This window comes from Rhea americana, unplaced genomic scaffold (assembly GCF_003343005.1).
Source record: "Rhea americana isolate MKP2758 unplaced genomic scaffold, rheAme1 scaffold_11, whole genome shotgun sequence".
In the NCBI taxonomy this organism is placed as follows: domain Eukaryota; kingdom Metazoa; phylum Chordata; class Aves; order Rheiformes; family Rheidae; genus Rhea; species Rhea americana.
The window spans coordinates 4,171,477-4,199,445 of record NW_028185150.1 but is presented as its reverse complement, the minus strand read 5'-3'; the positions used below and the strand labels follow the sequence as shown (position 1 = coordinate 4,199,445).

At 38.7% G+C, this 27,969-nt stretch overlaps 1 protein-coding gene across 2 annotated transcripts in view; it reads left to right on the top strand.

The window, feature by feature from the left end:
• Positions 1–27,969, top strand: part of NTRK2 (neurotrophic receptor tyrosine kinase 2) — a 200,038-nt gene that overhangs the window by 30,930 nt on the left and 141,139 nt on the right. For both annotated transcript variants that reach the window (XM_085313165.1, XM_085313173.1), the window contains exons 6-11: positions 9,411–9,547; positions 12,092–12,224; positions 13,754–14,053; positions 18,976–19,008; positions 23,658–23,758; positions 25,312–25,411. In XM_085313165.1, the coding sequence (XP_085169291.1) occupies positions 9,411–9,547; positions 12,092–12,224; positions 13,754–14,053; positions 18,976–19,008; positions 23,658–23,758; positions 25,312–25,411 (804 nt within the window). The remainder of the gene's footprint in view (positions 1–9,410; positions 9,548–12,091; positions 12,225–13,753; positions 14,054–18,975; positions 19,009–23,657; positions 23,759–25,311; positions 25,412–27,969) is intronic.

The window sequence follows — 27,969 nt, the reverse complement described above, 5'->3', positions numbered from 1 at the left end:
CCTTATATGGCCAACTGAGTTAATCAAAGATGCTGTTTTGCATATGCTGATATGGTGCTTGATCAGACTTTCAATTTTTCTTATCCTTGCAGCTTTGTATGTTTCTCTGTCTTGCATTGTTTCTGCGGATGTTGTCCATCTTGTGACTGGTAATATATGCAAGGTAGAATTTATTGACCAAAGTGTGAAAAAGTACATGAGAGTAATTTGTTATACATGTAACAAATCTATATGGAAATTGGCTATTTGTTTACATATGCAGCCAGTCAGGTAGTGGGGGACTTTGTCTGACTTAGGAGCTGTGGATTTTTATGAATGCAAACTTTTTTYCTGTGGCTCTTCACTTGTGTTTTAATACTGTGAAGAGTGGATTTTGCTCTTGGTGCTACTTCTCGTATAACTGATGGTATTTTGGAAGTCATTGCTGTCTGTGTAAGTTATGAGCTGAAGATGCCTGTTGCCCATTTCTTGCTTTGCTTGTAAGCCACAATATTTTTGTAGGCAACTGTTCAGCTGATTATAAACAGAGTGGACTGGATCTAGCTTTATTTTGGTCTGTGTTTCTGGTGATAGATTTTTGTCCAAGGRATAGATAAGAATATGGAAAAGTCAAATTGGGGGGAGATAGTTACAAATTCTAAGAGAGAGAAAGCCAAACTTGGATTGACATGTTTACTTCTCTGAATTTATAAAAGAGATTTGTAGTATTAGTGAGTCAATAAAGTGTGTTAGATCTTAGACAATCTCAACAGAGCACAGTCTAAAACCACGCGCAAAGGCATAATCCAGTGGGTGTTGACATCTTTTTCCATTATCAGGCAGACTTCACAGATAAGACTATCAAAAGGAGAACATTACAGGCAGAATGAAATGGCTTTTAAAAAAGGCATAAATGTTTTCTRTATTTACCTTTCAGAATATTCATGGGCTCTCTAGCCTGTATTGTTTATTTTGGCTCGAGAACTAGATGCATGCATGATGTATGGTGGCAAACTGTTCTTATTTTCTCTCTAAGAGTTTTAATTCTTATCTGTGATCATGGGTTGCATGAAAAATGTTTTTTATGAGAGTTTTGACAGTAGTAGGGGTTTACACTGCAGCTCCAAAGTTGAGTTAGAGTTTTCCCGACTTAATGAAAATTTTTCATTATTCCAGATTTTAAATGAAAAAAAAAACTAATAATTTGTGGGTTTTTGAACAGTCAATAGAAATCTCATTTTCAAAGGCACAGACTTCATTGTGTGCATGCATCCTTTGATGTGCTAATGAAGTGGCCAGTAACTTTCATACAGATGTCTAGGCATATGCAATGCAAATCAGGGCTTGTGGATGATGGTTAAGTATATGCTGTGTATGTGAAAGCCTCATATTTTAAGAAAAAAACAAAATTTCATTTCATAATTGTGATTTGATCTCTGCATTAACTTGAAATAAAGCAGGTTTATAATACAGAGGAGGTTAGTAATACAAAGAAATAAGGCCATGTTTAAGAGAAAGAAATGTGCCTCGATCATTCCGGTATTTCTGAACTCAATGAGCTGTACAGGTTTGCTGAGCTGCTCTGTGCCTGACTTGGCCATCTGTGTAAGTGGGAGTAATAGCACTGATCTATTGAGGGAAAAGTGCTGTATGTCTGTTAGCAGTGAGTGTTTTTTCTCTGCTCGTCCAATGTAACTAGCTCCAGACTCATGACTAGACACTGATATTTCCAGTAGTATAAAGAAATGACATTTTTGCTGAAAAAGTAGAGATAATTCATGAAGGTGTCCTTTCAACAGAATGCAATCTTGATATCAGGGCTGAAAGCTATTCATTTTACTAGTTTATCTAGTCTTTTATCCCAGAATGTTCGTATTTGAGGATTCCATGTGTCTTCTGTTGTGGTATTTGACAGGACAGCATTATTTTCAGTGTTTCCTAGATACACATGAAATTTTCCAGATGAAACAAGAGGAACTGCAACTACACTACTTAGTTACTGAACTAGTTAGTTATTCAGTTACTGAATAAGAAGCTGTGTATTAGAGGTTTGTGCAAGTTAGTTTAAGCTACATTAACTTGCATTACAAAGGCTGTGTAGCTCTCAGTTCACCTGTTAAACTTGTGGGTGCTGTATTCAGCCTAACTACACTGAAATGTGTCTGGTTTTCTTCTGAGGGCTGAGGTGGATAAACTGAAGCTTAAATAACAATTGAGAACAATTTCTCCAAATGTAGTTCAATTTCCTTAATCATTTAGGGAACCTGAGAGAGAGCGTGACAGGGTACTTTTAGGAGGTTTTTAGCAAGGGAAGTAGTGATAAGGTTGGTAGCCTCTCTAGAAATTTATAATGTGAAAATTGTTGTGGACAGACTAATGTTAATACTGGGGCTCATGTCAAGGATCCTCATGTTAAAGGATCCGGGTCCTTTTTTACTCAGTTTCTTTCTAGAGGAGCCAGAGTAAGACCCAGGAAACGTAAGAAAAAGAGCCTGCACAGAAGTTAAGCAGCTAATGCAGCTAGGAGAAAAAAATTGGGATGTATMAGCTCTTCTTCTATTCTGAAATGTAAGCAGCAACCTTCAAAGCTTACGTACAGGTTGACCACAGAGGGTGGGTCATTACCAAGTGCATTTGTTCTGGTGCACAATAGTTGGTGAGTTTTGTCGGCATTACTCATGGTGGCATAATAAACACTGGATGAAGTACCTCACAGTCTAGGATGGACAGATGTTAGGAGTGGTGTGTTTTGACAGTTTTGCTGAGGTTGCAGTAGTTAGTGTTGTAATTGTGTAGAAGAGTTAACAAGATTTATGTTTGTTGCTGTGGTGCACAGATTCCATTTATAAAAGTTTGCTTCTAATGATGATTTTAGTGTGGTAGGGAGTGATGGACTGTTTAAAGGAGAAGTAAGGGTGGCCTGACTCTGGAAAAACATATGTAGAATCATTATATTCCTGTAAAGGCTGTACTTGTTTAATTATTTTCTGTAAAGGTTCCTGGCTGAATGTGACCATCAGGTGTRTTATGGTTGGAGGCAGACTTCTTTTAATATTTTAGCAGATTTACGTGGCTCACAGTGAGCTGCCACATCATTTGTTCTGCTTCCTGCAGACTGACATTCTTCTGTGGACTGCCAAGGTGGGTGTCACAAGTTAGCAGATCCAGAGGGTAAGCAAATGAGGGTTGAACTTTAAAAAAGGTATATTGAAGCAGCATCTTGCACAAAGTTGTTTGAAATCAGCTTGCTTAATACACAAATGCCTTGAACTGYTCATTAGGAAAATGTAGAGGGCATGGGAAAGTCCTAAATTCCAGGCTGAGGGACTCTCCTCAGGACTTTGGCAAGGAGCCCTTACATTCAGACTCAAATCCTATCCCAGTGCTAGGCTTTTTTTTTTTTGGTGCCTTTTTTTTCAAAGGACATAACAAGACTTGTTCTTTTTTTAAAAAATGCAGTGGCTAGAGGAGGAGGTTTTGTCATCATTTTGTGTATTCAGGTTCAATTCAGGAATCTTTGGGCTCCAGGAGCAAATGAGGTGTACTTAAAGACGGTAATTTTGTATTTGGACATCTCATTTCTGCTAAATTGGCATTTTCATTGCCTAACATACTTTTTTTTTTTAAAAAAAAAATTCACTAAAAATGGTTTTGGTTGTTATCTTGGAATAACCTCTGTGAAGAGATTTTGGCAACTATTCTCTGCATAGGGCCTTTAAACAGAGCAAAAGTTTGACTCTGGTTGGKATGTGAGAGGAAATGGAAACAATGATTTATGTTTCTTTAATTTATGTTTTGCATGTAACCTTTGGAGTATCCTGTTTATAGTGCTCTGAAGATGCAGCCAGCCTGATTTTTGGCCTTGTACTTCTGCATGCTTTGATGGAAGCATGCCCACCTACCCCGTGGCTAAAATCTGGCTCAGAGCTTGCTGGCTGCAGGCAGTTGCTAAGTGAAACACAGGAGGTGAATCACATTTCCAACAGCTCCTGGATTGATAGCTGGCATTACTGAAAACTTTCTTGCATTGTTTTTTTTTTTTCTTTTTTTTTTAATCTATACAAACCAATAGGAAAARCCTTTTGGAATTTGTGAACATTCCTGTATTTTCAAACAAAGCAGAATATTAATAGAAAGATGTAAGAAAACACTAATTTTCTTATATCTTTCTTACACTGATATAAACCTGTTTAGAAACCAGTAAGATCCCTGAAATTAGAGGATCCATCTGCACATTTCTTAATAAACTGCTTGGTCAATCATCCTGTTTCAGGCTCCAGAGAGTACAACTAGTGAGTGTTACCAAGCTGTATCGTAGTGCTGTAATTAGTTGTATATTTTCTCCCTGCTTGGAGAGAAAAAGCAAAACCAGAGACGGTAACACTCTTGGACAATATTTAAACCTTACGTAAGGCAACCAGCCTAGATTTGGGCCACTGTATCTTATGAATTACAGAGGATATTTATAAATCAATGATTCTGGTAGTCTGCCTTTACATTGTTCAGTTTAATAGATGGTTGCTGGCCTCAATACTAATTTCATTATTCTGAGTCTGAGATATTTATTAAAAAGATTATTAAGGTTTTCAGGTAAGGATTAAATGACCTTATTGAAAGTCAGATGCAGTTGGCTTGTTATGAGGAAAAAAAAATGTCACTTTTTTTCTTGGAAATGGCTTGTTCTTGTCACAGAACAAGCTGACCTGCAGAAATGTCCCCAGCAAATATGAGATGTCTCAGGCCGCAGCAAAGACCATTTAGTGCCACTGCGTCATGGCTAGACTCCTGGGAGTTAGTCTGCAGGTCTCTGTGGAGTGCATGCCTGTGAGAATCAGGTACTTAGTATGCAAAGGCTGGCATAAATGAGTGCAATGTTGGATTCATTCCTTTCAGGTGCTCTTTTCTTCATCATATCATTACTTAGGTATTAGTGAAGCTAATTCATCATACTGAGAGAATTTTCTGGTAGAAGTTTTTGAGCGGCTTAACATGTCTCGTGATTGAACAGATAAAAGTTGAAGATGAAAAATCATTYGGGAAATTAGATTTTATTTTTAAATCCGTGAAGATAATTAAGCACTGAGAAGAACCTTTGAGTGTAATGGTGGACTCCTTTCTCCTCATTTAAAACCCTGTTTTTCTRAAAGTTGCTGTAGTATGTTGGCTAGAACATTAGCATGGTACTGAGAGTTCAGTTACAAATTACAAAGTTTGTATTAATATTCAGTTATTTCCTAATTAGGCATATCCTTCCTTTGATGGATATAGTAATAGTTTGGCTCCACTGTGGGCTGGTATCACTTTTCTGTAGAAAGTAGTAAGTAGCAGCATGAGGACTTTGAAAGCCCTCTTGGAGTTTAAACACATGCTTTTTATTAATTTCCGTTGACAGTTGTATAGCCAAATCCTGCAGTAGCCTTTGAAAATTTCAGCCAAAGTATTTGGTTTTATCATTGTTGAAGTCCCAGCTGGGTACTGTGAAGATATGAGTCATTCGCTAGCGATGCTTGACAGTTCAACGGTAATGTGGCCTCAGGCCATCGGTTTACACTGTGAGGTCTGTGAGGGCAAAGAAACCCCAAAGTTTAAGGAGAGCTTGTTGCTGCTAATGCCTGACATAATACTTGGAGAGACTCAGTCGACATCAGTGCGTTGTCTGCGTGCCCCGTCCCCTTGCCTCTGTTGTGCCCATTTGTGCTTGGGGTGAGTGGAGGTAACTGCTTATTCTAATTCAGAGCTGCCTGTTCCCTGGATGAAGTTTTATCGGCCTCAACATGGATACAGATTTTCTCTGTTCGATGAAATAACATAACCGTTACGCACCTATACACAACAAAACCCACTGGTTTTAGTGTACGCTTGTTATACCTCTGCTATATCATATAACTCTCTGCATCACGAGTACTTAGTAGCAAATTCTGTCCTTTTCTGAGAAGAGACTGAAAAGCTTTGGACAGATTATTAGCAGAAAAGAGGACATGAGAAAAATAAAACAGAATTGTCTTAAGAGGGTCATTCAGAAACTCTTTTCCCTGTCCTCAGGGAACAGTACTCAGTGAATCTGAACGTTAGAGACAAATTTCTGAACTGATAAAAGGAAATACTCTTGCATGCAGCCTGGACAAGATGTATGTGAAACTCAGTGCCCCAGAAAGTTGCTGAGACGAAGAATGTAGCAAACTTAGAAAATGGTTTAGATGCTAATAGGTATTACTGATAACCATAATTATAATAATAAACACTATCAAAGTTTGAAAGAGATATTACAWTTCATGCTTTGGGGCATAGGCTAATCTCTGTCTGACAAATATTCGGCAAGATGACTTGTGGCAAGATGATGTCATGTCTACCTTGTGCGGGTTTCTTATGCTACAGTCTAAAYTTACCATGCTAGCAGTAAACAAAACTATGTGAAACTGTTGTCTAATTGCTTAGATCAASTACTGTGTACAAAATCCTATAAAATGTGCATCTCTATCCATAGAAGAGGTAAGAGGTAATAATCTCAAACATAGTTTTTAAATTAAGTCAGAAATAAATGCAAAGGAGGTAGAAATCTTTGTAACTGTGTAGGTGTCAAAATGATATTGACTTAGTAAATGGTCTCACACTACACTGGACATATGTCCTGAGCATGTGTTTCTGTTAGGGTGCATTGKGTTTTTTTTGTATAAAATTAATTGTGAGTTGTGACTACAAGTTTTGCTGCTTGGTCTCATTGCCTTTCTCTAAAGTCCAGTGTATCACCTTTTCTAGATACAACATCTTATGCTAACATCCTTTTTTGCCAAGCAGAGCCACCCCTCCGTTAGTGCGTCTTCTGCTGCAAAGCAGTTTGGGTAGCACTCAAAGCAAAAGCCGAAATGGCCTTGCATTAAAGTTCGCTAGCTCAAAATACCCAACCAGAAAAAATGAATCCCAAAGCAGTGCTTTGATGAGTTTCCTAGCTGCCTCTTACAACTGTGAAAGGGAATAAAATAAAATACACATTTGGTAGTACTGTGGCGATTATATTACATTACTAYTTTGTTGCTGCAAGAATTTCCTTGAAATCTTGCAGCTGGTTTCTAGGGTGACTCTTAGGACCCTATAGAATAATAAGTACCATTATTYTGTAACCTTCGGCAGGGTACAAGCAAAATGTAGCTGTTGCCCTCAGAGAGATAACACCAACATGATGTTATGTGCACATGCAGGTTTTTGCAAATAAACAGAACTAGAACTAATTCCGGGAGAAAACTAGTACCGGAGCATTCAGCTTCAATTCTCCATCCTGTAAATAAGCACACTGCAAAAAGAAGTTATCTCAGAACTTAATGACTATTAAAAGAGGGCTTCATGGGACCAAAGTTGTTTTTATTTTTGCTTACACAAGAGGTTTCATGTGAAATGATATGTTAGCAGTAACTGTGTGGACTTCCACAGCGAAACACTGATCTGTCATGCAGACCTTGTCCCAAATGAGTAGTGCCCAAATGAGAAGAGGGAAGTCTTAATCTCTTTCCAAGCTCAGGTTTGCCTGAGGACTGGTTTTCTGAGGTGGTATGGAAGGGTAACTTTATAAAGCAAAAGATCTCATTACTTCTCTCCCTGTCCCCTAATAAGGATAATTAATATCCACGTGTTCCCTAAGATTAGTTTTATTTCCTGCCCAGCTCATTGACAGAGAGTGCTGAGATTTGAATTCACAGCAGGCAAGAGCAGATGGCTACCTTCGCTAACAGATTACTGCATCAAGACATACAAACCATGCAGCTTTGTTTCAATATACTTCAATGTATGATTTATAAAGTGCACGTAATAGAAGAAATCTATGATGCTTATAGTAAGAATCACATTACAGCAATGCTTAAAGCACTAGGAGAATTGCTGAAGCAGTTATTGTATACTTGTGCTGATTTTCAAATCTTATTAGGTAAAAAAGCATTGTCTGGAAAATAATTTGTCTTCTCTTTGCTATTGCTTGCTCTCATTTCATTTTTATTGAACTAATTAAACTTAAGAGATTTCCAATACATGTAGCTTCTATTGAGCTTCCAACAAGCATATTAATGTGTTACAATTCACACTAATCAGATGGTTAATTGTAAATTGGGACCTTTATCATAAGAAGCCGTCTGCTAAACTTTACCTGCAAATCCATGATGAAACTGCTGTACTGCAATTAGAGGGTGAAATAAAAAAGGAGAAAGAAAGAGAAGCATTGTTTCAGAAAAAGAAGAGTCATTGCAAAATAATAYGTACCCAGCATAGTAGATGAGCTCTGTTATTTGAGGTGATAAATTGCAAGTAAAGCATGCCTAGAATTGTTGTTGAAATGCCTCCTAACTGAGGGCAAGGTTGCTGACAACGTTTAGCAGCTCCAAACAATGGCACAGTATCTCTTAAGAGAGGTCTGATATTTCCAGCATGTTGCATAATTATTTGCCACGTAAATAAATATGACATGTGAGGCATTGTGTGCCTAATGGCTGTCATTAAGGCATTACTTTTGAAGAGGGTCAGCTCCAAAGGAGCCTACAGCTTGTTGGCTCTTTGGAAGCACTTAGCACACTGGAGCCGTCACTCTTCCGGAGGTGCCCATTGCTTTGGGCACTGTAGAAGGAGATAGGCAGTGGTTTGTTGCTCTGAGAGGGAGGAGGAGTCATGGCTTTTGCAAGAGCTAGTAAGCAGTCTGTCTTCCAGCCTCTGTGCTTTACTGAGGGCAATAGGCAAGTCTTCTGGGGTAGCAGCCCTTTGCTGTCACAGATGTCCTATGTCCTTTCTCTCCATTGTGCTCTCCTGCTGCCTTTGACTTGAGGAGTTGGGGTCTACCTTGGTCTCTGAGGCCGGTGGGAGAGGGAGGGCTGCAATCTCCTATGTGTGGGGTAGTGGGATTTTCCTGCTAGTATAGTGGATAACAATTAGTCACTGGAAGATAGAGATTTTATTGCAGCTGCTACAAAGATGACGGATTAGGATACAATTTAATGTTTTGAAGAATTAAGATTTCTTTTCTTTTCTTTTTCTTCTTCTTTTTCTTTCTTTCTTTNTTTCTTCTTCTTTTTCTTTCTTTCTTTCTTTTCTTTCTTTCTTTTCTTTTTTTTTTTTTTAAGAAGGCAAAAACTGAAGTTAGGGTAACTCCCATTTGTGCACCTGAAACATTCCCCTGTATAATTACCTTAATGTATTTCTGCATGCTATAATGTTTTCTTAGGATGTGAAGTGGAGAAAGCATAAAAAAATGTTTTGTAGCAGCTTAATGTACTTATACTTCCAAAGATGCTGTTTGCCCTCCCTGCCTGAACAGTAACTGACCACAGTGAATTTCTGATTAAGCAGTATTATTGATTGTACTCATACATTTCCCATAGAACTTAAGYAATGTCTATTTCTAGCTAAAACAAATCTATATTTTTCTCTTTTCTCTTTATTTTTTGCTTGTATCATAGACTTGCCCTCAGCAAACTTAAGCAATTACAACATCACTGTCGTGGAAGGCAAGAGCTTCACGTTGTACTGTGACACTACTGGAGGGCCACCCCCTAATGTGTCCTGGGTGCTCACTAACCTTGTTTCAAACCATGAGGTAAGTTCCTTGTTCAAATGTGTGACAAGGTGTCTCAGACAAGAGACATCCACTAAAGGATGGAATAAAGCCTCGTCTCCAGCATCATTTAACCTTTTATCAAAAATATGAAGTAGTTTCTGGATGCTCATGTAAATGAGAGTGCTGTAGTTTCATGGAAATAATGTAGTGAATCAGGATACAGATTTCTTATTATCACAAGTGCTTTCTTGTTATCACAAATACCTAAATAAAAACAGTAAGTCTAGTCTACTCTAATCATGAGGAAAACTATGTGTCTCTAATTTTATTRTATTTTCAGACCAAAAACTGAAACTTTGGTTGTAAATATTAAATACTTCGTGGTTTGTTTCATTTTCCTTCAACAAAACAAAGTCGCAACAGAAAGCCTTGGAAGTTAAACTGAAACTTTTACTAAAAGAAATGGCAAACTTTTCTTATGAAGTTTGAAAATGTTGTTACAATAAAGCCATCCAGAGAGTGGGAAATTTTATTTCCTCAGATCCCAGTATTCTGTGTCTATTAGACTGTGTGTGAGTGGAGCTCCTTTCTGATGGAGGTGGTGATAAGGAGAAGCATTTAAGCAGGTCTTCATCAGCTGCTAATTTCTTAAGTTACCATTATACAGTGTGCAAAAATTGCCATTATTTACAATTTCATAGCCTTGGCTCCTCTGTGTTCTTGAGTGTACAAACTGCCTACAGCTTTTGGCTCTRTACCAGGCATGTGATGTATATTTGCAAAACCGTTCCTGCAGTGCAGAAAAGACAGAACCTCTAAGATCTCTTAATCTTTGCACTTTCTGCATGGAGGTCATTAGATTAGGCCTATGAAGAATTTGACTAACCCGTCTTTCAGTTGTCATAAATAAGAGCTCTGCAGAGCTCCAGTTTTATTTTTGAATTTCTCTCTAATCAGTAAGACTACCCGAAGGCACCAGTCGTCATCAAGAACAAGAAATTAAAACAGTTCGGGGAACCTATGCCAAGTTGTACTTATTTTTTTTTTTTTTTGGAATTATGAGCCAAAACAAATGTGGGATACTGTTCAAAAAGTGAGATCACCTCATTTTTTAACTTTCCTATCTTTSAAATGCCATGTTCAGTTTGTTTCAAGTTTTCCAGAAATATTCTGTGCTGGCATAACTTTGTGAGATTTCAGAGGGGCTAATAATATAGGCTAGCTACAAGCTTAACTATGGAGCACAGTAGTCTTTTCAGTAGCAGAAGAAAGAGTGCCTTTTAAAGCTCATTTGCCATTCACAACTATCCTTCCCTTTCTGCAAGTGTTGTTTTTTGTTTTCTTTTTTTCACTTCCATATCTCTGTTTCTGCCTCCCTTTTCTTCACCTCCTATGCTGCTTTTGCCTGTTTTTCCTCTCTTTCCCGATTTACAAGGAGAAATATTAGCAAAAATTAAAACTGAACACCAGTTTTGTGAAGTTAACGGCATGCTTGGCTTGTATGCTGGTGTCTAGTTCTGCTGATGCCTGTTAGGCTTTTCTTGCTGTACGTTTCAGTGTTGATTGTGCAGTTGAGCCCCGAGCTCTAACCCTTGCTCTGAGGAGTCCTGGCCTCTGAGAGTTATACCCGAAAAGAAATGTGCTTTGGGGTGTTGGCTTTTCCACTCCCCGGGGTCACACTGAAATCAATGGCATGTTTGACTTCAGTTGAGTTAAGGTGTCATCTCAACGTTTAAAATCCTGGTCCTGCAGGCCAGGTCCCACCTGTCCCCATAGGCTGCCACTGGATATCACTGTGGTTTTAGAGGTGCAACATCTCATTTGTTTGTGCTCTGCGCAGCATCAAGCATATGTGTACACTAAAAAAGTATCCCCAAAAGGAGTCTTTTAAATGATGTTCCTTGCTGTACATTTTCTAAACGCGTCTTAGTTCCTTTCCTCTCTTAAGAAATAATCTCACATTTTATGAAGGAGCTTAAGTACGAAAATAGTAATTGGGTATCATTTTAGGGACTTGATTTAAGAAAACAGAGGCTGTAACAATCAGCTTTGACACATTGTTGTCAAGGTGTAGTAGAGCTCAAAAGGCAGCAGTAGGAGAGGTGTCAAGCTAAGTGTAAAGGAAAGAGATAAAAGGAAGAGTAAAGCAAGGACTGAGCAGAATGTATAAGTGAAGAATAAGATTAAAGAGAGCTGAGACAGACTGTAGAGATCAATCACAAAATGGAAGAGGGGGCAAGAAAAGGAATGGGTACAGAAATAATAGTTTGTGTAGAGGGGAAGAAGTGTTAAGAGAGGAGAGAAACTAAAAGTGACAGGATGAAAGAAAGGATGAGTATAGTGTTGTAGCAGAACAACTCTTCTGGGGCTTTAAATTGCYGCCACCGATGGTTACCATTGCTTCTGTAGGTGTTTTGCATTGGTTTGGATAAGACACCAAAGYAACACTTCGATTAATTGCAGGCTGATATAGCAAAAAGGAAATGAAACTGGAAAATGCCGTTGAACTGTGGCCGATGGCGCACTCTCCCTTGTTTCTTCACCCTGTAGTTGACAAATGCATATTTTTCTGATCATTTTTAGATTGACACAAGTAAGAATCCTGCCTCGCTAACCATCAAAAACGTTTCATCCATGGACAGCGGACTGTGGATTTCTTGTGTAGCAGAGAACATCGTGGGAGAGGACCAGGCGTCTGCTGAGCTCACGGTGTTCTGTACGTAAGCAGGGCTGCACACGCCTCCCCAGGCCAAACCACACTGGCACCAACTCTTTTGGGTATAAATATTTGTTGGGCACTGACACTTTTGAAAGGAAAACACCCTGAAAGCATGTGAATTATCTGTTGTAGTTAATGCTGGGAATAGCCCAGTTGTTATTTTTATCTTTTCCTGCTCTGAGTACTTCTGCAAAAATTATGTGTCTAAATGCTTTATCTTGCAGTTTGGATAATCTGTAAGTAAACGTCTGAAACCCAAAATATTCAGTGGTACTGTCAGTATGAAAAGGTTTGTAATGGTGTGCATATGCATACACGCTATCTTATGAATCTAAGATATGTGTATACCTCAAAAGGGTCTTAGAAATTATTTATAATAAATTACATTTTTCAAGTTTTTTTTTTAATCTAAAGCAACAACTGCTTTGCTCAGAAAATAACACACTTGCAACATTGTTCTACCAGATGTAAATTTATTTGTCAGAGCTTTGAATAATGTACTAATTCGTCAGGGCCAAGGAAGGGGGAAGGGACATGTACTATAGAGGCACTGGCRTGTTAATTTGAAGATTGCAGCCTGAATTCATTTTATGTGAAATAGACAGGATGCTTTCACAAGTTGCAACCCTGTGTTTAATTGAAGATGGGAATGGAATGCTTTGTAGATGGAAAACTTTGTTCAGCATGTGCTCGTGACAGAGTAAACTAGTGAAATTACTATAGATGCACTTCAAATATGTTGTAGGTTGAAATTGGATGTGTAATAGCTACGGGAAGGGACATAAATTAGAAGTGTTTGAACAGTGTAAATGAGATTCTCAGATTGGCACTGTTATGATTGATAAAAGGGAGTATAACTAGATGAAATTGGATGCAGTTAAGACAGTATCAAGGAAAATTTCCCAACAATGAAATAATATGCAAGGTGTTGGAACAATCTCCTGAGTATAAGCCTGTAAATTTGAAGCATTTAGCAGGTYTGAACAAAGAAAATGTATCGTGGAAAGTGGTCCTTCCCTCCTTGAAGAATCCAGGCAATGAGATCATCTGCTCTGGCTTTGGTTCGGTGAAGAAAATCATCTGAAAGTTTGGATTCCTAGCTGAATATATTTGCAGTGCTACTTGCTTTTGGCCAATTTTTAACTATTTTTAATACTGTTTTGTTCCTTCAGCACTCCTCTGCGCCATTTTTAGTACAGTGAAGCTAAAAGCTCTCCCTTCTCCGTGATCTGGTAACTGAATTTTCCACCCCTTGCAGAGTCTGAGTAGCTAAATGGGGTTTGGTCTTTGTCTAAAACTAGTTTGTTTTGTTTCTTTCTGAAGAAGGKATTCATTTCTGTTCTGAGCATAGTATCCTAGGTAGAGCAGGTGGGCTTCTTGTGTGAGTGACCTCCAGATAGGTACAATGCCTATAGCAAGCATATTTTATCACTGATGAGTGACAGATACTTTCCCTGATAGCTTGAGGGGGGGAAAAAGCCACATTCAGGATATTCTGATGTTCTTCACTCTTTTTTCCAATATAGTTGCACCAAATATCACATTTATTGAATCTCCAACCCCGGACCACCACTGGTGCATTCCATTCACTGTGAAAGGGAACCCCAAACCCACATTGCAGTGGTTCTATGAAGGGGCTATACTGAATGAGTCTGAATACATCTGTACTAAAATACATGTTATCAATCAAAGTGAATACCACGGCTGCCTTCAGCTGGACAACCCTACCCATCTGAACAATGGTGCTTATACCTTACTGGCAAAGAACGAGTATGGAGAGGACGAAAAACGTGTTGACGCTCATTTCATGTCGGTGCCTGGAGATGGTGAGTATGATGTTTTTATGTTAGCAATTGCAAATTGATGAGAATGTGGGGATAGTGCTCCTGGCCAGCTTGCCTGTTTTGAAGGAAGCTTTTTATATTTACTTTCTTCTTTGAATCAAGGTCGTCAGGATTAGTTGTAAAATAATGTTTTTCTTTAACATTTTCTTGTTTATTGCTTCTGAAGGGAGGCTCTGCTACTGCTTCGTAAAACCTCCCTTTGGGTAACCGTTATCAGCACCAGCTAAGGCTGTTAAATATTACTATTTCTGAGGTGCTTTCTCTAGGCTGAGTTCTGATCCTGGAAAGCACTGAGTGCCAGTTCAGTCAATCTACAAGTTTTCTGCACCATGTATGAGTGTAACTAGGCAGTGTGTCCAAGGACACAGGGAGTTAAGCCTACAAAGGATCTAGTGCCTTGTTGTAAAATCAGTAATGCAGTCTGCCAGTCCCTGCTAATGTATTGTTTAGGACACCAGAGGGAGCTGGAGAGAAAACGAGGAACTCAGAGGCAGGATGGACAAGGTCTCAGGTCTTTACGGGCAGCTAGACTTTTAATTCCCAATCACTTCAGTGGAGATTGGGCACCTGCATGCCTAGGAATATTTGTGCTCAAGATGGTTGCTGTTAAATGTTTGTATCGTATRCTGCTCTAAAGGCTCCAGGTCAGCCCTCCTAAATGCTATGTGAGCCAGCTCAAGGTGGGCTAACTGCCTGAACTGCAGGGACTGCTGAAGTGGCTGATGTTCATTGTGGTTTGATCTTTCCTCACATCTTCAAAGCCGTATGTGAAGTGATTGTAAGTGTAAGAAGGCACACATGTATGTGTACTGCTAAATGTGAAAAAAATCTGACTGGACCTTGCACAGCAGGAGTGGAAATACAGGCACGTGCTCAGAGAGTCGTATCTGAAAATATGAGTATGTACCTTTGGCTTTTTAACCGTGGGATAGAAATAGCCTCCCTCTTTTTTGAAACAGCAATGTGCAGTGCTAATGTTATGTGATAGGAAAAATGATGTGATTTTTTAAAATTCTCTCTCCTACATTGCAGGCTATAAACAATAAAAATACAGCATGTGTTTAACATTTATACCTATCAGCTCAGTCTGCTATGGGGGATGAGATGGCAGTTCTTTTCCTTTTCCACCCTTAAAAGAGGAAGGTGAAGAGCTGATACAACCAGGCTCGATTTACTCCTGCTGTTCTTTGTAGCTCCTCTCCTATGTTTCCTCTGGAGCCCTTCCTTAAATAGAATCATTACAGAAACATGCCATGTTTTCAACTATGGGCATCCTCTAATACTGCATTATAACAGCTGAGTAAAATGGTTCGCCTCATACACGTTCTACATACAAGTTCTCTTACCCTTTGATTATTTAATATGAACCTGGCTGCATTTTCTTATCAGAATAACAATTCCTCTAATACACTTACATGAATTTGATTTTATTCTTTCATTCAAATTCATTTTTCCTGTTCCCTTTTCCCTTTATGCTTCTCCCCCGTAGGTCRAAAATTTCCCAGTTGTGGCCTTTTAAATTGTTAAATAGAACAGAAGGTATCCTCCTAGATAGGAAGACAGCATTATTTATTCGTTCCTTCGTTTTTATAATTATAAGCAATTTAAATATCCGAGATGAGAAGTGCTTAAAGAACACAGCACAGATTAAGCTCTGCAGTGGATTAAGCTTCACCAAAACTCTATAGAGGAAACTAGAATACATGCAGAGAGATTGTAACTGTGTTAGAAATCAGTTCATGTGTAGTGGATCGTACCAAACCAGTCTTAAAAATTAACAACAGGGGAAATTGCTTATCTAGTTAGACTCCTCAATATTGGTTTTATTAGTAGGGCTTTTTCCTATAGGGCTTATGACATTGAGCTTTAGAATATTCCACAATATTGCTGCCTCCTCCACTGAAGCTGTCATAAAAGCACGTATTAAGAAACTAGAATCCTCCATGCATTATATTGCTAATTTTTTCTTTCCCTCTGCTACTGCTATTTAAAGCACTGCCAGGATTTTTAAAACCCTTAAAAGGCCTTTTCAGCCCTGTCGTTACTGTGTAGTTTCTTCTTTTGGCCCATGTATCATACAATGAAGCATGAGGATTAGGCCCACGCCCTGGTATTATATTCATTTCCATGCCTTCATGACTGAATTAAATGTCAGTCCTGATCTTTTATGGGGTGGGGTATCCTCACTGAGCTTTGAACCAATTCTGTGGTTATTACATCACTTACAGGCAAATGCACTGAAAAAAAACCCCAAYAAAAACTCTTTAATCTATAGAATATGTATTTATTTAAAATAAATTCGACAAARTCTGAAGCTTGTTGTTTTACCATTCCACCTTCAGAATTATATCAAACACAGTAAGGGCAAGATTTGTGCTAGGATGATTTCAACTTGCATTCTGCTACTTGCAGAATGTTTTTTGCGGGACTAAGGATGCAGGCATAAAGGACAGGAAGGCATGTACCACAGTGGGATTTGGATCAAGTTAATGATATCACATTTAACATAAATTAAAACTTGATTTCAAAATACTTAGGTCCAGGAGAATAAATTTCACATTCTATTAGTGAGGATTTTTTWAAAATTAGTTTTAATCTGCTAACCTTTGCAGACTCCAGTTTAACTATGTTTGCTGAGAATAATTTAACTATTACAGACTACAGTGTGGCAAACAGTAAGCAAGAAAGTGTTTTATTCTGGGAACTGTTTCCATAAATGATCTGTAACAGTTAATGAGCACTGGAGATGTTGTTAATAATAATAACTATTTATAAGTAAGCTTGTTCATCTACCAGCCTTCCACTCTAAAATTCAGCTGAAAGAATTCAAGTCACATAGGATCTTGCCAAGGTGACAGAATATATTAAATATGCATCTTGCTAGTGTGGCATAACAACATTGGACTATTTTGCAGAAGTTTTTTTTTTTTTGGTTTAAGTCTTCTGCTTCTGCTTTATTCTGAAAATATCATTTTTGTAAAGAAAGAATTAAGCAATCTAAATGTAGTTGATACAGATTATAAAGGTGTTTGGATAGGATATGTCTATAATTGTTTATTTGCACAACAACCTGTCCTAACAAGGACCAAAACAACAATGCTGTTCTTTGTTTGGATTAAAAATAATTACATGTAAACATGCAAAATTACTGTGGTGAGGTTTAATTTAAAGTAGTTTCAACTAATGTTTTGATGATTGAGTAGATATGTTTTTGTGTAGAGAACATGGTATAGAAATTTGGGTTTGGTCCAGCTTCTTGATTTTGCAAATTTATTTCATATGAAGTATTTAGTTATATAAAAGATTTTTGAGTAGAGTAGATGACTTTCTAGTACATATACTCCTGGCAGGAATTAGRAGTTAAATTGATCTGATTATTTTATCCCAATTCTGGTAAGCAGTAACAACAATGTTGCCATTTAATTCCGGAGTGAAGGTCTAGGAAGATTTCTTCTTCTTTCTTTAGATCATGAGAAGTAGGACTCATAAAGAAGGTAAATTGGAAATACATTTTTTCGTCAGTTGAGTGTTTTATACTGAAAAAACTGAATCTTTGAAGATTTATGGACAGAAAAACCTGATCTGAAATTACTTGAGGACAGATAGGAGTACACGCTCATGTTAATTATTTCTACAGATGGACATGGCCATTCTCATGGGGTCTTCTTAATTTGTATTTCTGGGTTTTATATCTTCAATGTATTTAAAATGAACCTAATTATCTGCTGTCATTCCGCAAATAGGTTGCAACTCTTATTTTCAACACAGATTCTCACRCTGTTGACTTAAGCAGAAACAAGTGTGTTCAGATCATACTTCACAGTGGCTTTATGCCAGTTTAATGCTGCTGGTATGGAATTACTGTATGATACTGTAAACTAAATTATGTTTTTTGGAGTTTGATTCATCTTTAGAAGTTTTAACTATCTGTCAATTTTATTTTCAAGCCAACAAAAAGAAAGCGTAAATATATGGAAAAGATAATTCGGTGCCTACTATATGAGGTGCACTGTAAATACATCATAAACTAGGATGAATGGGTATTGTGAAATATAGCACAAGAATCTGTTGTAGCATGATTAGACTAATAGTACACTAATTTCAGTGGGTGTTTCGTGCATTGTGCTCACATATGTGCTCAGCCTTACACATGTGCGGTGATTAGAAAAAGCTGCGATCTGTAACTAGTAACATCCTGAAAAGTATAGACCAGATGGGTGTCTACTTGTGTAAAGGCTGGAGTCTCTAGTTTCCTTGCCTATGAGGGATCTTACTCTTTCAAGAAGAGTTGTGCCTGTGGATCACCTGAGCATCTGGCTTCCTGGCAGCATCTTCTGGCAGAGTGAACCAAGTGGTGCTGCTTAGTCCATTGCTACCTCTAGCCCTTAATTTGCAAGCTGTGTGTGGCTGGCTCTAAACCTGTTTGCCCAGTGATTTCATTGCAAAATTTTTTAACTAAAAAGCTAGTGATTGTAACTCCCACCAACCTCTGCTTCCACCTAATGTCAGAATTTAACACTGATTTCCAACAAGAATAGTTCCTGCTGTACTTATTCCAGGTATGCATTAACATTGCACAGCAGAATTTGGCCATTTGAGAAATATGCTTGCTTTTACCAGAGTTAATAACCTGTGCATTAGTTGTTTCACATGAAGCAAATCATTAATRGTTAGAATTGTTCTAAAATAATTGTAAGAGTAATCTGATAAACAGCTAGAACAGTATTTTTGATGTTGCTTTATGCTTATGTAGGTATTGACCATTGTTACTGCTAATAACGTGAAATCTTAAAAAAAGAAAAAAAAATCCTGAAGAAACTCTTACTGTTCTAGCATTTGCAATCTATTTACAAAGGCTTTTTTTTTCTTTCTTTTTTTATTTTTTTTCTCTTTTCCATGTACAGGTAGTGGCCCAATTGTGGATCCAGACGTTTATGGTATATATTTGATTTTCTTTTTCTTTTCTTTTAATGATAGAAATGAAGGAACTCAAACCACTAAAAGATTGAATGTCAGGCTCAGTTAAACTGAAATGGCACATATTATAACACAGTTCTAAAAGGTACTTTGTATTGTTGGTTCTTTTCCTGCCTTATATAATTTAAGATAAATGAGGGCAATATGATGTTTTACTTGCTTATTTTGATTCTGGTTAGGAGGAGCATAAATCCACTGCTACCGATGGTTACAATTGGTCCTCTAGCATAACAGCTGTCTGATGCAGCTCATGGACATGAAATTTTTTGAAGCTTTAAGAAGCATTTCTCAAACGAATGAGGGTTCATGATTTCTCCTTATATAACTTATTTTTCCAGGGATGATTCCATACTTGTTTTGCCTCTAAAAATGTTCCCATAAATCCCCCTTAAAAATGAGGTTGGCACAAGTGAGTTTTCCTGTAGGCAATTTATTTTTCTCTGTCCGCTCTTTTGTACCTTCCCTTAATCTCTCTTGCATAAGCAGAACATCAAGTCAGCCATATCTGAGTGTCTGCCAGGAGATTTGATGACACAATGTTCATGTTAGTTTTTTGTTGGTCAAAATGTTTTAGGCTGTACCTAGCAAAAGCCAATGTGCACTGTCATAGAAGCTGCAAACCGAGAAACAACTGGCTAGTTTCACATAATGCTTCTGGTGTACTTCTGCTCAGCATGAAAGTCCATCCTCATCAGCACATCCACAACACTCTTTAGCTTCCAGCTGAAGCTGGTTCCTGTTCGGAATACTTTTATTTGGATGAAATGGCACATGACTCAAGCTTCCTTAAGCTGATTTAAATGTTATTGCTCTGATTCCATTCCATGTCATTAAACTTTAGCAAATGTGCAATTGAAGCATCAGTTTGGCTTTAAATGCTTAGGAAATAGCTTCCCCTCCCTCTTTTTCCAAATACTTTTTATTTGTGGGAGGAGGGGAAGAGGAGGGAAGGGAGTGATGGTTTGCCCCGTTTCCTACATGTGTGGCGTTGTATAAGTTATACACATGAATATTTTGATTCCGAGGTGTTTACCAAGGTCCTGATGCATGTGTATGACTTTAACTGTGTGAGTACTGTGATTCAGTTGACTTTGGTAGATGCTGTTGGAATGTGTGCTTTGGGTTGTGCAAGTGAACCAGAGCCTGAAAGATCTAGTCCTGATTAAAACATCATTCCTTTTTATTTCTGGTTATGCTTTCTACTTTTTGTAGCGGCTGTCTTTGATCTTTGTTTCAGTGACTCAGTGCTTGCTTTGTGAAGCACTTTGTAGTCCAGGCCACTTCCTTAATTATTCCAAATTCACAAGTCTGGTCAGTGTGATATGAATAAATAAAGCTGGCTAAAAAGTCTAGGAACTGTCATTCCCGCATCTCTGGAGAGCCAATGCTTGCAGTGAGCCGCCCGAGGACCTGCTGTCCCGGGGACGGGCGATTCTTGTGGCTCTGCTTCAGCAGATCAGGGCGACCCACCGCGCGACTCTGTCCCACACCGGACAGCCAGTCAGCCTGGGCTGGGGGTTCACCACCAGCGCTCCGGTGCGTGGCGGGGGGCCCTCCCATGGGTCTCGGGGTTTGGCCTCCCTTCTTCGGTCCTTCACGGGCAGTCATGCCCAAACCTTCTCCGTTAAGTGCTTTAAAAAGGGCCGTGGGAAGCAGGAGAGCTGGTGGGCTGACAGAAGTGCACGCGATGTTAGGTCTGCAGGGCAGCAGGAGGGGGGTGCCTGTGCACGTGGCGCTTTGTGGGTGCGAAGCACAGCGCAGTCATTAGTGCCCCAAAACCGATCTCTGCAGAGCCCTGTGGGAAAGGCAAGGAGGAGGGGTTTCCACCCTTTCGTGTGAGGAGTCACTGAGACAAAGAAATAATGGCTTGCTCAAGGAAATCAAATGCTCAACCAGCTTCTTTGGTGCTTCAGTTCATGCTTTCATGTTGTGCTGCTTTTTTCTGATGTGGCCATAAAAAATGAGGGAGGTGGTATGCCCCATGAAACTGAACTCCCGGGAGTGTTTCACAAAATGACTCCTGGGTGCCCGTGACTGTGCTTTTTGTCTGCATCCCAGCTGCTCTGCACCCTGTTTATAAAACAGCTGCAAAGTACTGCCCTGCTTGAGTTGTGATTTACCTCAGTTGGCATCGGTGTGTGTGGCTGYGCAAGGTACGAAGCACGAGGGCATCGAGCCCTGCAGCAATAGCAGTCCCACATAGCATGAGTCAAGAGGCGTGACCCTGTCTGCATGTGAATGCGGTGTGTCTATATCAGGATTTCATAACAAAATAAACAGGAATTTATTTAATTCAGAATTGCCCCTTTTTGGCTGGATGGTTGTTGTGCATGTTTTCCTTGCCTGGGTCACCCATTTCAGGGGACCTTGAAACTCTGGCACTACTTCAAATGCAAATTGTTCACAGTTACACAGTGGGAAATGGCAATGCAGCCCCAATGTACCAAAGTGGCCTACTTTATCCTTTCACATTTTAATATAATGGTGTATTCAGAGAATTCACAGACCCAGACCTGAAATACTTTGGGTCATTCCCATTAGTCCTTCAGTGTATGCTTTCCAGCAGCTTAGGGTAGAAAGGAGTGTAAGCACAATTGCAAATACAGTTCATCAGCTTTTGTCAGTGTCTGCCAGGTTAAAATTAAGGGCAATAAATTTTTCTCTTAAAATCTTACATTATAGAGATAAGTTCTTAATTTTATGTGTTGGTCCTATTGTATGGTCAAAGCTATCAGAGTGAAGACATTGCCAGCAAATTGTAAAGAAATCCAAGTCTTATATCCTGAGATACTTGTTATAACCTGGATTTCTTCACTGATCAAGAGTCTAGGGGCTGCCTGAAGGTGAATAAAACTGAACTCTTCTCTTTCACTGTGCCACAGCTTGTAGTGATGGTAGTACATGGTCTGTGCAGCTCCCTGTCTCGCTATCTAGGCTGCCTGTGCAAGTGAGGGATGGGAATTATTTTGCAAGAATTGCAAACTAAGGACTAAAGGATTGCAACTTTGTGAGAAGCAAAGATTTTAACTTTGCTGCAGAGGAAACTATAGGCATAGGGATGCAATGCTGAGTTGGAGAATTTAAGCGGTAAAAGGCCGGGAGCTTAAATCTGTTTTCTCATGAAAGCTCTGTAGACTTGATAGGTATTATAACTTGAAAAGCTCCTGTCCTTTGGCCTAGATGGTGTAGACCCAAAGTAGACTATGTGAGTTGGTTAGACAATCTGATTGGAATGATTGTAGCATTGGTGGCAGAGGTTGCTGTGTAGATTCAAATAGCAAAGAAATCTGCAGCCTGATAAGTGCTGATGAGTGCTGTGCAGAAAGAAAGTGTGTTTGTGCATGCATGAAGATCAAGGCCAATGCAGCTTGTTGCTAATGTTGCCAGCAGAGCTTTCCAAAATGGCCTTGGGAGCTAAAGAAGATAAACTTTACCAAGGCACAGACAGGCCTTCCCTTTTCTTGCCAGATGGCAGCTCTGAGGTCGGAAGAGTTCCTGCCTCTGCTGTTTGTGTGAGCTACGGCTCCACGTTTTGCTTTTTCATATTCACGATCACAATTTCATCGGTAGGCTTGTGACACTGATTTTAATCAAAATATAGGCAAAGAAATACACAATTGCAAATTTAAATTACAGTGCTGGAGATGCATTTGTAATACACGCACTTATTGTCCTTGTCTGTTTTCTTTCATCTACCCCCATCTTATGGTCATAAAATAGGAACATTATATATATTTCTAGTTATAATCATAAAATACATTTAGCCTTTTTATTTTAATGCATGGATTAAAGTTCATATGTGTAATATTTAATCTTTGTTACATTGTTTGAATAATTCTGAGAGAAAATCATGGACTGCACGTATCTGTGTTTCATTTTAAAATAACTATAAATAATTAAGCCATGTTTGTTCTTTTGATGGAGTTGTCCTGGATTCACCCCTGCAGACCTATAAGTAGTATTGTTTTGATTAATCAAGTTTCTCTGGACCATCTCAGGCCCTTAGCCTTTTTTCAGGTTTACCTATATGACAGTTTAGCATGTTAGACTGTAATCTCTATGCACACAACAATATTTCTGGTTATGTTTAACCTAAAAAACACAGCTATTTCACATTTGATAGCAATAAACTAGCTAAAAGGCCAGCTGCCAAGTTCTCCTCTGCTAAACAGAAAGTCCCCAAGCTAATTTCYGAGACTGTCCTATATTTGGCTGAATACAAGGCAAGGAAAGTTCAGTGTAGAGGGCAGTCTTTCATTTTTAATGGAAAGTCAGAATCACATAAAAATAGCTTTATGGATGGAGTTTTTAGTTAACTCTAGTTTTCCTAATATATATTGTAGTGTAGATTCCTTCTCTATAATAGTACAAAGAGAAGCAGCTTCGTTTCTCAAGTCTGTCAATCACACTCTATTTACTCAAAATTACCTGCCACCAGGATCCCCCAAAACGTATTAGGTATAATAGAAAAAACATATCATTTTCAAAGGATTCGAAATGCTAGAAGGTGTGAGTAGCATTATGATATTATAGAAATGAAATAAAAAAGACTACTGTTTCCCCCTTAAGGTTACAAAATTATAAAAGAAACCCTTTTTCCTTTCCTAAGAGTATGAAACCACGCCTAATGATCTTGGAGACACCACAAATAACAGTAATCAAATCACTTCTACGGATGTTTCCAACAAAGAGAATGAAGATAGCATCACTGTAAGTATATACATTGTTTCCTGATCCGTAATCTTCGCAGACTTTCTGACTGTACAGCTAATGAAACTGYGGAGATTGTAATGGGACCCTCACGTACCAGAACAGCAGAGCCATTACTGTGTAGTTACCAAACTTGAGAGAGAGAGAAGGAGAAAAAAAGCACCCCTCCTCGCGTGTTTGTGGAAGAGTAGATCACTTTTCATTACAAGTAGAATTGTTAATTTGTTTCATGACTTTCTGAACAACTGATTGTAATGTGCCGGTCCAAGACTTTGCTTCCAGTTTTAGCCAAGGAGAGCAACTCTTTATTTACAAAACGAAGAAATTCAAGGTAATTTAAAGACTTACCTGAGTTCGCATCCTGAACTCAGCTGCTGCTCACAAGGAAGACATGCTGTAATGAACTTTCAAATTCTAATTGTATGTTTTAGCATGTGATTTCATGTATTTTTTTGATAAGGTAATTTGTGGCACGTCTTAGTGGAGGTGCTGAATTGGTGGTCTGTTTCTTTGGTGCCTCATCTTTCATGCTGCCCAGGACTCCTGTGCTGAAATACTGGGAACTGGTGGTGGGTGGCCAGTCTGGTTAGCTTTGCTGCCTCCCTGCTCCAGGCGTTGATGCTGCTGCAAGGTGACAGGCTGTGGAGAGTGCGTGAATTTGTGGACCAGGGGGTGAATTGTGAGTTGAGAAAGAATAGAAGAGGAGACTGCGCAGGCTAGATATTGTTTCAGTACATATGACCGGAACTGATGAGGGAGGAATCCGTTTTGTGCAGAATGGGAGAAAGCCTGCCTGGTGGCTCTCACCRGTGTTGATGGTTGGGGAGTGAGAAGTTGTAACAGTAAGGGCAGATGGCAGAGTTCCTAAAACTCCTATTTTGTTTGTTTCTGTCTGTTAAGTGAAGAAGTGAAGTGGGGCCATAGTGCTCTCAGCCTCTGGTCCTTCACATTAACACTGCTTGTTTCATGGAGATAGTCTATGTTAAAAGATCGGGAGGATCCTAGACAGTCTCATCTCTCCTGATAGGAGAATCACAGAATGGCTGAGGTTGGAAGGCACATCTGGAGATCATCCAGTCCAACCCCAAGCTCAAAGCAGGGTCACTTAGCGCAGATTGCCCAGGTCCAGGTCCAGCTGGGTTWTGAGCATCTCCAAAAGTRGAGGTGCTCTCACACAGTCTCTCTGGCCAACCTATGCCAGTGTTCAATCATCTTCACATTAAAAAAGTGTTTTCTTATAAGCTTTTTAAATGTATTTTTCTACAACACGCTACTCCACTGGAAGGAAAAGAGGGGATGAACATTCCCTCCCACATGCCTTGAACATGTATGTTGAGAAAAGGGGTTCTCAGAGGTATCTGAATTCCTGTTCTCTGCAGGGTGGAAGAAAGCTCAACAGGTGGCTTCCTTCTGTACTCCATGATCCGAGTTCGAATGTTTCTTATTTCAAATGAATCTCTTTACCTAATTGGGTTAATCTGAATTTATAGTGAATGACTGAAGATAGTTCATGAGAACAAAACAAGTAGATTTGTTTTTCTCCTCTCTTTTAGGTTTATGTTGTGGTGGGAATTGCAGCACTGGTGTGTACTGGCTTAGTGATAATGCTAATTATTCTGAAGTTTGGAAGACACTCTAAGTTTGGGATGAAAGGTAAGTAGGGTTGTTTTTTGTATCTTGTATCAGAACTGTAATAGTTCTGGATTGTACAGGCATTTACTGTTGACTTTTGCATAAGAACAGTTTAGATGAAGGGCATCATATTTTGGGGTTCATTTATTTGTCAGGTAAGTAAGGGTAGAAAAAGACATAGATAGGAGCACAAAATTTTGTTTTGAACTGTTCTACTTCTGTTTTCTCTTACCACAGATCTGATTTCTCTCCTTTCCACTGCACAGCCCTTTGGGACACTTCCTGGAGTAAAATGTTAGTTGAGGTAGAGAGGAGAGAGGTACAGAGGTAGAGGATAAGAAATGAAATTCATTCTGATATGAGTTTGATTATAAACATTTAACAGTTCAAGAATCTGTGCTGTATGCAAAAGGTACTTCAAACTATACTGCAAATGCAACCTTGGGGTAACACATTCAAAGCTAAACAACAGCAAGAGGGGAAGGTGTATTTGCAGTGTGTCCTGTCACACTGATGCTTTTTGCAGGGTGCATTTTCTAGAGCTTCTGTGTGTGCCTTGGGAAGTGGCAGCTGCAGAGAGTGGCAAGTGCTCTTGTTACTGTGGAAGAGGAAATCTTAACTCTTTAGTTTATTTATTTGTTTTACAGACAGATGGAGGTACATGTAACACAGAGGTACCTGTAGCAGCTCCAGTACAGTATTACTGTACTGATCTCCTCAGTCTGTGTCTAGAGATGTCGGTGGAATTGTATTAAAAAAACCCTTCCACACAAAATAAACACTTATCTTGCTGAGAGGCCTAGAAAGTGCTTTTGCTGTGWGCTAAAGAGGACAAGCTCTTGTTCTTAAGATGTGTAGATGAGGGTCCGTGGGGAGAGTGGTAACTAGTCTTTTGGTAGGCTTCTGTTAACCTTATGTCCTTCTTCTCACTCATGCTTGTGATGTAGTGTCACAGAATTTTTTTCCCCCATGGCTGTATATTTTGCTGAACCCAATTTTTTTCCTTGACAGTGTTCTTTTGAGAGACATCTAATGTGTATTTGTTTATTTGTACATTATTTTATAGAGGAGAATTCCTAGAAAGATACAATYTGAGCAGAGCAGAAACGTAGATGGCATGTATTAACTTGCTGAGATGGTAACCACCTTTTCTTTCACCTTTTGATGAGCAGTTTCTGGTCTTTGGGGTAACATAAAATATGACAAGCATTGTGAAAAGCCCAGAAAAACAGCATGGAGCCTGCGGGATAGAGTTGCAGTTTTTGACCAAAGACCAGAAGAAACTCCTTAGAATTGAAAAGTTCACAGTAAATTTTTTTTTTTGTGGCTAGCGTTTTCTGAAATGCATTAGCCAGCTGAAGGAAGTGGAAGCCAAATAAGAACAGTAATGGGAAATACCTGAGGTTTGGGCTTTAAAACTGAATGCTTGTTAGATTTTTAAAAATCTCCATTGTAGTTAAAAATATAGCGTTTTTGGAGGAACTAGAAAGTAAACTCTACCCTGAAAGAGAAAGGGTAAAGTATTATTTTGCATGGTAATGTAGTAAGATACATTTTAGAGAACTCCTTATTTAGTGGTAGTTCTTGAGTATCTTCAATTAGGACTCTTCTGACAAAAATAATAGTCATATATAAGCATAGTTTTTACTTTAGTCATTTTCTGTTGCAGAATTGTTGATCTAGATCATATTTGATTAAGGATATGATTTGGAAGGAATGACTGGCCAAAAGTAAGGCAGAAATCACATGTATGGAGTTTATTTTATTCTGTTAATTTGACCAGTGATGGTTAGAAGAGCAGTAAAATGAGTTCACTGTTCAGGTACATTCCTTCAAAAACAAATCACTGGCATGGTATATGTGGTAGTGGTGAAATGTCATTATAAGCTATGGATAAAATCCAAACTTTGTGTTAAAAAGGAGCGGTATTCAATTATCCCTTAAAGTGAGCCTCAGACTTCTCTGAAGTTTGTACTCRCGTCAAGCTTCACACTATGGGTCCATCTATGGATCTGTAGTCCCAGAAACACTTTCTAAGTTTATCATCGTCAGTATTGTTTAATTTGTAGTAAAGAAACATGTAAAGACCTAAGATTAAAGCACCATCTTGGTATGTAATACCCAGAATGTTAGTAACAAATTGCCTGCTCCAAATAGCCTGCAACATAAGCATATATTGAGAAATAATGAATGAAGATAGACAACCTGGGGTATTTAAGGATGAGGAAAATAAGGCAACAATGAAGGGAAGTTTCTTACAGTTAGAAGTATAATATGTTTAAAATATGTATTTTTGGAAATTCTAGATAAAAGGATCAAACCAGCTTCCTGTGAATTCCATGCGTGGTTTGTCACTGAGTTCAGTGAGAGAAAAACTAGCATCCAACTTAAGATATGGACATTATTTTATAATTTGTGGTTTAGTAGGGAAATGGGAAATAATAAAATATCCATATTGCCATGTAAAATATTTGTAAAGCAAGTTAAAGTATTTTGTGTTCATAAGAAGGAACTTCCTGAGTTATATGGGCCAGAAATGCACAAAAGGCTGTGCTTCACTCTTCTATTAACTTGTGAAA